General features: G+C 32.7%; 1 protein-coding gene across 2 annotated transcripts in view; it reads right to left on the bottom strand.

The window, feature by feature from the left end:
- Positions 1-4,039: 4,039 nt before the first annotated feature.
- ZC2HC1A (zinc finger C2HC-type containing 1A) overlaps positions 4,040-10,575 on the bottom strand; it is a 59,255-nt gene continuing 52,719 nt past the window's right edge. For both annotated transcript variants that reach the window (XM_081214259.1, XM_081214260.1), the window contains exon 9: positions 4,040-6,627. In XM_081214259.1, the coding sequence (XP_081070385.1) occupies positions 6,462-6,627 (166 nt within the window). In that variant the 3' untranslated portion in view covers positions 4,040-6,461. The remainder of the gene's footprint in view (positions 6,628-10,575) is intronic.

The raw sequence follows: 10,575 nt of genomic DNA, 5'->3' as shown, positions 1-10,575 counted from the left end.
AAGTATCTAAGGCAGTGAGTGATAAGTGCCCCTCCTCCTCATATCAGCTTTCTGGTAATGGCATCAGTGAGAAACAATCTTTCTAGAGATACTTGAGGGAGAATCATAACACTGTTTATCAAAAGCAAAGACCATGAGAATACAGTGCCTTACCAAGGATACAGAGCTGATCTAGCAGACGTGCTACTCATTCAAATGGTGTTTTGATTTTGTCTATAGTAAGGAATAAATTGAAAAACAAACCTATTGTTTTAAATTTTCAAATTAACAGTTAGAATAGTATGTTTCCAAAGAGAATCACCCTTGAAGAACTAGTGTTCAAAATAAAGAATTTCTGATGTTTCTTGTGAGGTACATATGAGTTTTCCCTATAAGGACTCTTAAGTTTGGGAAGATTAGTAAAAATGGAAATCTATTTTTAAAACTTTCTGGTTCTTAAAGTATTCTTCTTGATTAAAATAACAAGGAGAAGAAAGTAAGATAACTTTTAAAAAATCTTTAAAGTTTTATAGTATGTGAAAATAGATGTGAATGTTTCAAATGCACACACATACACAGACACACATATACACACATACCCACACATATACATATACACACATACACACACACATACACAGATACACACACACACACACACACACACATATATTTTTTGCCCCCACAGCTCAACAACGGAATGGCAAAAAACAAAATAAAAAACACCAAAAAACCTCTAAAATATTTAGACCAGGTTTTTTACTTTATGCTCTATAAATTAAAAATTCACTTGTATTCCTTGGACTCTTCAAATCACAGATGATAAACAGTTAAGGGAGGGAGGGTTATACAAGAATATAATATGACTAAAATTCAAGAAAAATTATCTTACTAAAATTATATAGAGTTGACAGAAACCACAGCAACAGAGGTATCAGAAACAAACTAGCTTAACTATATTACAAGGGCTATCAACTACATTTGTGAATGTCAGAAAACAAATGAAGATGAGGTAGTGATTTTAAATAAACGATTATCACATACAAGTGATTCTGAAAAACATAACCCTCATTTCTAAAGATTAAAAACGTATTATATATTCATTTAAAAATTGACAATACATGGGCTTCCCTGGTGGCACAGTGGTTGAGAGTCCGCCTGCCGATGCAGTGGACACGGGTTTGTACCCTGGTCCAGGAGGATCCCACATGCCGTGGAGCGGCTAGGCCTGTGAGTCATGGCTGCTGAGCCTGCGCGTCCAGAGCCTGTGCTCCACAACGGGAGAGGCCACAACAGTGAGAGGCCCGCATACCGCAAAAAAAAAAAAAAAAAAAAATTGACAATACAAAAAATATAAAGAATATGTAACATCACAAATACTTAGTAGAAACAAGGAAAATATGATGAGGAATATATTTCAAGCCTTTTTATTTGTGCAATCTTTTATATAGCTGGAATCATATTTTACACACATTCCCTATTTTAGGCTATTTGTCCTAATAAAACATAACCTCATCATGCCATTAAAAATTATTTGAAAGTGCTTTATTAACTTACTAAATTAATTTTTATCGCTACAAATAGTACTATTAAATGTATTCTGCATAAATATTTTTCTTTAGATTACTCCTTCAAGAAGAAATACATCTTAGAAATAAAATTACTGGGTTATGAGGCATGTGTATTTTAAAGGCTTTTAAAGTAAATTTAGTCAACTTCTTCAAAAAGTATTATCAATTTATATCTCCGTCATCAGTAGATAAGGACATTTATCTTAATGCCCCAGACGGTTTTCAGTTTTATTATAATTTAAGGTCACTGATTTGATGAGTGAAAATCAGCATTTCATTGTCAAGTATAATCTACTCACCAATACTGGCAGCCTCCTCTCCCCGGCCTTATTGTTGCAGATTCAAAATAGGCATAGAAATGGAGCAAAGAGAGGAAAAAAAAAAAAAAAAAAAAGGACAGGGGAAAAAAAAGGAAAGTGAAAGTTAAAGTGAAGAGTTATGTGAGATAAGATTGAACAGCTGGAATTTTCAGTAACTTTTACTCAGTACTGATTTTCCTCAGTCCTCAGGACAGTCCACGTAGTTCACATTTTACAGCTCTGACAAACCCCATCACACACATATCCTTCTCCACTGCCACTTGCCTTTTCCTCACTAAAAGGTGGTGCAGCTCTCACTTATATTCTACCAAGTTTTCTCCTAAGCATTGGAACAAGGAAGGAAAAAAAAGAAAATAGGAAATGGTCAACTGTATGACTTGTGATAAGAAGCTTCAACACTTAATAAAGCATTTTGTTGGTACTTTTATAAGGAAAAGTTCCATTAAGATGAATCCTTTCACAACATTGCAAATCAACTGTACTTCAATTTTAAAAAATCCTTCGTTTTGTCCTAAGTTGTAATTGTCTGTTTATATAACAGCTTTTCCAAATAAATTATCAACTTCAAGGCAGGGACTAAATCACATTTTACTTATATCTCTTGATTCCTAGCATTTCATAGATTTAAGAACATGTAAAGCATTTTTTTAACTGTTTGGAAAGTTTTAGCTTTGTGCATCTTACATTAGTTGGTCTAACCACTTATTTAGCTATCTAAATCGATGTCACTTGAGTATGTTAGATATAATGTTAAGACTAGCTGATTGATGGAAAACAAAATCCCCATCTTAAAAGGAGATTGTAACTGTTATACAATTAAGATGAAATGTTAAAGTAATAGTACAAGAATTATTTGGTGATGTGCATAAGTAATATGTTTGAGATGCATAATTTTGCTAACAAAATTATGTGAGGTGTTAATATGAAATATTTCTATCAAAAACTGCCAGGCTGGTACCCAAAATGAGCTACACTAGGTTTCTTAAAAACAAACAAAAAACATATGGGTTATTAAAATCATGACAAAATAAACAGCAAAAAACTACATCTTATAAATCTGTGTAATTTCACGTTATCAAAAAAAAATCATACTTATTGCTGAAGGGCCTTCAAGTAATAACTGGAGGCTGGCAATATAAATTATCCAGCTCGGTGCTTTGTGACCGCCTGGAGGGGTGGGATAGGGAGGGTGGGAGGGAGGGAGACGCAAGAGGGAAGGGATGTGGGAACAGATGTATATGTATGACTGATTCACTTTGTTATAAAGCAGAAACTAATAATAAAAAAAAAATTATCCAAAAGCACCCTCTAGTGGCAAAAAAGCAATTCACATATAAAAGCAAAATTGTATAGAAATAATGAATATCATGACAATAATATTTAACTAAAAATTTTCTAAATGAAAATAAAGATGAGTGTGGCTACCATAAACTTTGTTTCAATGATTCTCCACTGCTCTATGCAATAACATAGTCAGTTGGAAAAATTAACCTATCTTAGTACTAAAAATACACTTACCATTAAAAAACTGAAAATATACTTAGCATATAAAAATACATATATCTGCAATGCTAATAAAGACATAAGAGTTCTGCCGACTTTCTGTAGCTATGTACGTATTCTACTATTTTTTCATTCCCTGAGCTTCTACTCATGGTAGAAAGTGTCCACCTCTAGCCTAAGAAAAATTGAGCGCAAATTAAACATGTCTAACCTGATCATATTTTCACTAGACACAGCTCCTGTTTAAAATTTTAAATATGATGATCTAAATCACTAAGTATTCATCACAAATACTTTCTGCCATTGAACTGTATATTACCTAATTAGAAATATCCATGTTTCCTAACAACCTTGATTTCCCTAATGTTTTCAACTGCTAAATTTTATTGGCTATGAAGAGAATGATTCTATGCCTTAAAAATCTTGTGAAGAAACATATTTATAGTGCTTTAAATTTATAAAACATTTCAATTCAACAAAATAGTAATAATTCCTTTAAAAGCTGACAGCACAAAAAAACTGCCAAAGAAAACTCTTTTTTCATTAAAAAGTCTATATTCTGACTTCGAATATTTTCTTTATATTTCAGTACATTCCTATCTTTCTACCTGTTTCTGGATAAAAGATAAGACATCAGTGAAAACCAATTAGCATTTTTTTGCTTCATGTCTTTATTGAATAGGTTCAAAAATGAGGACATTATTTGTAATTAAAAAACAGTGAACAGGAGACAACAGCAGCCATAATAATCTTACTTTTCCAAGCTAATAACTTTCAGAATAGTACATAAGCAATTTTTACATTTTTAATTTATGCTTACAGTCATCTTTTTATTCTACCACAATGGAAAATACTTGTGAAAATAAATAAAAATAAAATAAATGATGCATAGATCAAGGAAAATTTCTTAAAAACTGAACTATTGCACAACAAATCAACATGAGAATAATATATGCAAGTAATATAAAAATGCATTTAAATACATTGCATCGTTTCATAATTCATAAATATATTTCACCTACTAACTGTTTATAATAATCTCTGGGTTCTGGAATTAGATGATTTCTTACCAACCCATTTCCATGTAGTACATTATAACATTTACTTGCCACAGTAAAATTCAGTGAGAAACAAACATGTGCCACTTTAAGCTCATTCACCTATCCCTTCCTTGGGCAGACAAAAAATGTGATCTTTAAAAATATATTTGAAAGAAGACAGTGCTCAATTCTAGATCAAGACAAGGGTTTGAAGTTCTTCTTCAAATGATTTATAATAATTAGAACAGAAGAACAAACTATTGAAATGGAATCCTAATATGTACATTATTTTCCTAAATTTATTACAGCTTATTCTAGTTGATGGAATAAGCTGTAATACATTTTTTTTTGACTTTTGGCCCTTCCTTTTGACCAATATGATTGAATAAAGGCAACCAGAAAAAAATTAATAGAAAGGAAAGAAACTATAAGGTAAATAATTCCCATTACTACTAAGTTATCCCCTGCCCAAATGGAAAAGACAACAAAAAAAACCCCAAAACAAAAAAAACAATGAATAAAACTATAAAGTATATGTATAAATAAATTTCAGAGAAAGTTATAAGCCACAAAATTCTACACTGATCCTTACAACTGATCAGAATCATAAATAAGAAGCTAGAAACTACCTATAATAGATCTGCTTGTACCTTTATAAGATCAAGGCTCTGTTAGGTTTGATTCGACAGAAACTACTACTGAATTACTGAATATGGCTGCACAAGCAATCAAAGATGTCTACTACTAAATACTATGTTACACTGAAAGTGACAATGATTAAAAGCGGTATTTTAGTCAAAGTTAAAGAGGAAGTATAATTACATTTTTGTGAATGTTTAATTACATAATAAATCAGCTATCCATTAAAGCAATGCATTTTCAGGGGCTTTTTATTGTGATGTGAATGGTGATTCAGTGCTAAACACTAGAAAGGAAATATGAGTAGGAAAAATTAGATGTTCTCTTAACCTACCCATAACTACATATAACTATACTTCAAGTGACTAAAATGCAAATTCTTTTAAACCTGCATGCCCTGCACTAATGATTAATTATTGAAGTTACTGTCTATTAGCTGAGATGGTTTGTTTTAAAATCCATTAATATTTCTTCTAAATCGAGTACATAGATATAAATGCAAGATTTTGCAAGGAATTTTTTGCATCTTCTATTAAATAATATGCAAACTTTGCAAAAATGAAGTAGTAAATTAAAATTACTGTTCAGACATGAGTTTATGGAAAAGAAAGGAAAAAAAGTGAAATTTGAAGACAATTAGCAGTAGAAAGAATATATGTTCAACTAATACACACTGAGTTAAAAACTCATTCAGCTATAACTAGAATAAGATACATCTGTATTTTCAGCCTGTATCTCTGAAAAAAAATTGCATAATTACATTTTAAAGAATTGAGTAAAGACCTCTAAATTATATAATCAATAATACACCGAGTAAAGGGCAACAGAGACCATAGGGGTTTTTTTCCCCTCTCTTTCTAAAAAATACTTATAAAATTAATTATGAAAGAGCTCTACAGAAAAATGACCTCACATAACTAAGTGTAACTAAAAATATTCTCTTCAGTTCCAAAATTCCAAGCATCCCAGCCTAAATGATACTATCTGAAAATAGGCACCAATAATAAAAATGTTTATTCTGATTTTTTGCTCAAAGTAATGATCATCCTAAAGCTTAAAGGGCTAAGCACTAGTGTTTGAGTTTGTGGAGGTATGTTTAATGTGCTTTAACAACAACAGAAAAGTAATACCTAAGTTAATGATTCCACTTGAAATTATTTTCTGACTGATAAGTGAATATCTCCTTGTATGGCACAGTTTAGGTTGTCAGGTATTTATTATATACAGTATATGTACACACACATACATACACACACACATTACACAGCCAAAGGATTATGCTCCAAAAACTGTTGAAAAAAGTATTATGAATGATTTTAGCACAAGATCACTAGAGGAAGTGCTCTAGATGTCCAAGCATCAACAGTCATAAAATTCTGGACTTAGCTCTTTCTCTTTTTGGATTCTCTTCACAGAATCATTCTTCGAATGCCACATTCGCAGCAGAACTTTGCCCATTCTACAGGGTATTTAGTCCCACACTCATGGCAGAATTTTGGTAAGTGTCCCACTGAGTTTCCTTCAATGCCTTTAATGTTTCCACCATTAAGTGAAGAGACATAGTCTCCATCTGGCCTGGAGAGGTACAGAAAGAAAGTAGAAACACAAAGTTCATGTCAGTAGTTTTCAATCTGTAAGCCTTGGGAAACAGAACATAATATTAAGTGTAACTAAAAGCTCGCTTAATCTCATTGTTAATATTCTTCTAGTTCAGATTAAACAAAATCCATGGGGTCTTTTTCTAACCACTCCATCATGATCCATTGTTCTGTTTGTCTACCCTTGAATCAGTATCACACTAATTACTATAGCTTCATAAATCATTCATGCATTATTCTTTAACTTGTCTTGGCTAATGTTAGGCTTTTGTTCTTTCATATGAAAAGAACTTGTCAGGATTCATAAACTTTGTTTGAAAATGGCACAGAATTTATACACTGATTTAGGAGAGAACAGATAGCTTTATAATATTGAATTTTCTATTTTATAAAGAAGGTATATTTCTACTTAGGTTTTAACATCTCTGAAGTTTTGTAATTTTCTCCATCAAAATTAAACTTCTTGCTTGGTTTTTAAATTGATTCCTAAATACCTTGAGTGTGTGTGTGTGTGTGTGTGTGTGTATGTGTGTATTTCTGAAGACTGCATTTTCTGTTTGTTGCTGATAAACAGACTGCAATAACTTTCAATATAATGATAACAAAACCAGCAAATTTGTTAAAATACTTCATTATTATTTATTCATTAGTCTTTTTTTGGGTATTCTATATATAATCATAATATATATATATAAATATAACAGTTTTGTGTCCTTATTTCCATGTCTTGTAATTTTAATTTTTTTTTACTACACTAGCTAGATTAAAATAGAAATTATAGCCGACATTCTTGTGTTATTTCTGCTTTTACAGAAAATGCTTCTTACGTGCCACCACTAAATATGAAGAGTGACGTAGGGTTCTAGTAAATCTAGCGTTCTTGTCAATTTAATGACATTCCCTTCTATTCCCAATTTTCTAAGAGCTTTTTTTTTTTAAATCAAAAGTAGGTGGTAAATCATATATTATTATTTGACGAATATTTTTTAATCCTTCCATCTGTTGATGTGAAAAATTATATTAATAGACTTTCTAATGTTAAATCAATCATTTTCTGTGATGAATCTACAGTGTCATGAATTTCACGTCTGTGGCTTGGGTTTGATAAATTTCTTGGAGATTTTTATATGTATTTTCAAGTTTATAAGTAAGCCTGATCATAATTTTGCATTCTCATTAGTCTGGATATAAAGGTTTCACTAACCTTTGAAAAGAAGTTGAAGAACGTTGTTTTTCACCTCACTCCCCTGGAAAAGTTTGGTAGAACTTACTATATAAAACTATCATGAGCCCATTTTGTATGTGTGTGTGTGTACCGTATGTGTGTGTACGTGCACTCGTGTAGTGAGGAAGTAAGCATAGTTTAATTACTGATCCAATTTCTTTAATGATTATAGTTTCTAGTTCATTTGAAATCAGTTTTCAAAAGTTATATTTTTCTAGGAAATTGTGCATTTTATCTGTTTCAAGTTACTGGCAAAAAGTTGTTCTTATAATTTTAAATCTCTGTTGCATCTGTGGTTGCATTCCTCTTTTCATTCTGCATATTATTTGTACCATCTCTCCTTTTTTGTTGATCCATCTTGAGAAGTTTCATTTATCATTTTAAATCAACCAACCTTCTCGTTTTGTGAGTCTTCATCATGCATTATTCATTCACTTATTCATTTAAAAATATTTACTGGGAGCCTAGTTTACATAAAGTACTCCTCTTGATCCTAGAGTTAAGAGCAGTAACAAAACAGATAAGAATCCCTGTGCCTAGGGAGCTTAGTTTTATGGAGAAGACAAGAAACAACATAAATACCATATATAGCATGTCAGCTAGAAAACAATAAAGCAAAGAGGACATGGTACAGGGTGGCAGAGACTGGTCAGAGCCATTAGGATTGCAGTAGAGGGGATGAAGAATGAAAGAGTTTGGAGCATGTTGTGATAACAAAGTAAATTAGAACAAAGGCCCTGACAAAATTCAACCTGATGACAGCAGGCTGATGAGAATTTGAATTAATTAAAGGTGAAGTACCACACAGAATCCTGAAGCTCCCTCTCTACCTCCTGCCAACAAAGATACAGAAGCCAAGATTCGGATCTACTGGTCTAATCAGGATCTCTAGCAGTTGCTGAGCACCAACTGGGAGGAAGCTCCTATTTGACCACCAATTTATTTCCTTAATGCTCTCCATTATAATCTTTTTATTTCATTAATTTGTTTTATCTTTATTATTTTATGTACTATTAGTTTAGATTTACTTAATTACTGATTTCTTCACCAGTCCGCCTTGCAAAATTCCTCCTTTTAAGACCTTTTAAGACCTTCTCATGGTCTGTCTTCCCAAGCTTCATTACAGTGTATCTACATGTTGTTTTCATTTTATTTGTCCTGCTTGGGATTGTTGTTCTTTGATTATGAGAACTCATGTTTTTCATTAATCCTGGATTATTTTCAGGTATAAATTATTCAGATGTTGCCTCTCACTCACCCTAGTTTCTTTTGACCTCTGACTCAACAAATCTTAGACCTTATTTTACCACCTATGATTTTTAATCTCACTCACGCCTTCCTTCTCTCTTAGGACTACACTCTAGATGTCTTTGAATCTTTCCTCTCACTCCTCTCTTCTTCAGTTGAGTGTAATCTACAATTTAAACACCATCTTTTGAGGTTTTTCCCCTTATATTGTTTGGTTCTTTTGTAAAGATGCTCTAATCTTTTTTTGATAGTATATTATCACTGTTAATGACTTCAATTCCCTGTCTTATTTCCTTATATACTTCAAACTGACTTATTTTATAAGTCATAATTATGATGATTTCAGTATCATAAGTCATGGGCACATGTGTTCATTTTTTTGCTTTCATGACTGATTCCTTGTTTCCTTGTACAGTTTGAAATTTCCATGTGTGTTCTGTAATTCAGAATTGCAAGCTCATGTTTGTTTACCTGTGAGAATCAGGAGGCCTGGGTTAACAGCATTTCACACCAGAGATGATTCTTTTTGCTTTTGCTTTTACAAGCTCCAAGGAAGCTCTTAAACCAAGAGTATCTAAGTTATTTTTTCAGTTAAGAATTTCTTAAAATATGCAGATGTTGTGCTTTCAAACCTTAAACTCATGGGAAGGTGCGCCTATAGTTATGAATTATTGGTGGGAATTCTCACATCCCTCTGAGCCATGGCTGAGACAGACAAGTTTCCTTGGAGTCTCTTATTCCTGGGTGGTAAAAAAATTTTTTTTTTCCTAGTCCATCCTTTCACTGAGAGATAACCCTTTGAATACTGTGAGAGAAGGGTTAACACACTCTTTCTCCTTTTCTGTGGACATATTTGATCTTGGGATAACTTCCTAGCTCTGTTTAATGAAAACCCAACATAGGTGAAATGCCAGCTGTGTTTCTAGGCAACAGTGCTTATAAGCAGTCCACTGAAACTGGATATCTCCCTCAGGATAACCTGGAAGCTATGCCTACGAAACTGTTATATGAGATACTGGTTCCCTTTGGGGACAAAGGATTTCTCATTAAACTGTCCCTACACCCACCTATGAGAACTTATTCTCTCACACCTGTCAACTAGACAGCCAAGGAAGACGAGCTCCAGGACCGCTGCAAGTGCTCCCATGAAAGAGAAACACCTGACACTGCCCTGCTATTATCCTATATTTCTGTAAACAATTCCAGTGACAAATGTAATATACTGTCACATAAGTATCTCTGGCTGAGTCTAAGAAGATTCCTTACTGAATCTTTCAAGAGTCTTGGCTTAGAGCAAGAGGCATGGCGGGAAGGGTAAGGAAAAGTTGGTTTTAACACTCCACTTTGTACAAGTCCAAGAAGTCAACTCCTCTCTCCCACAATGACCTTAAAACCCAAATCTCTACATAGTGAAGATCACTGAAAACCTCAAATGTAGCTGCAGTGTCACAG

This window comes from Mesoplodon bidens (assembly GCF_964165515.1).
Source record: "Mesoplodon bidens genome assembly, chromosome: 16".
NCBI lineage: Eukaryota > Metazoa > Chordata > Mammalia > Artiodactyla > Ziphiidae > Mesoplodon > Mesoplodon bidens.
Note: the sequence above shows the minus strand (reverse complement) of the source record. Positions and strands in the feature narration are given on the sequence as shown.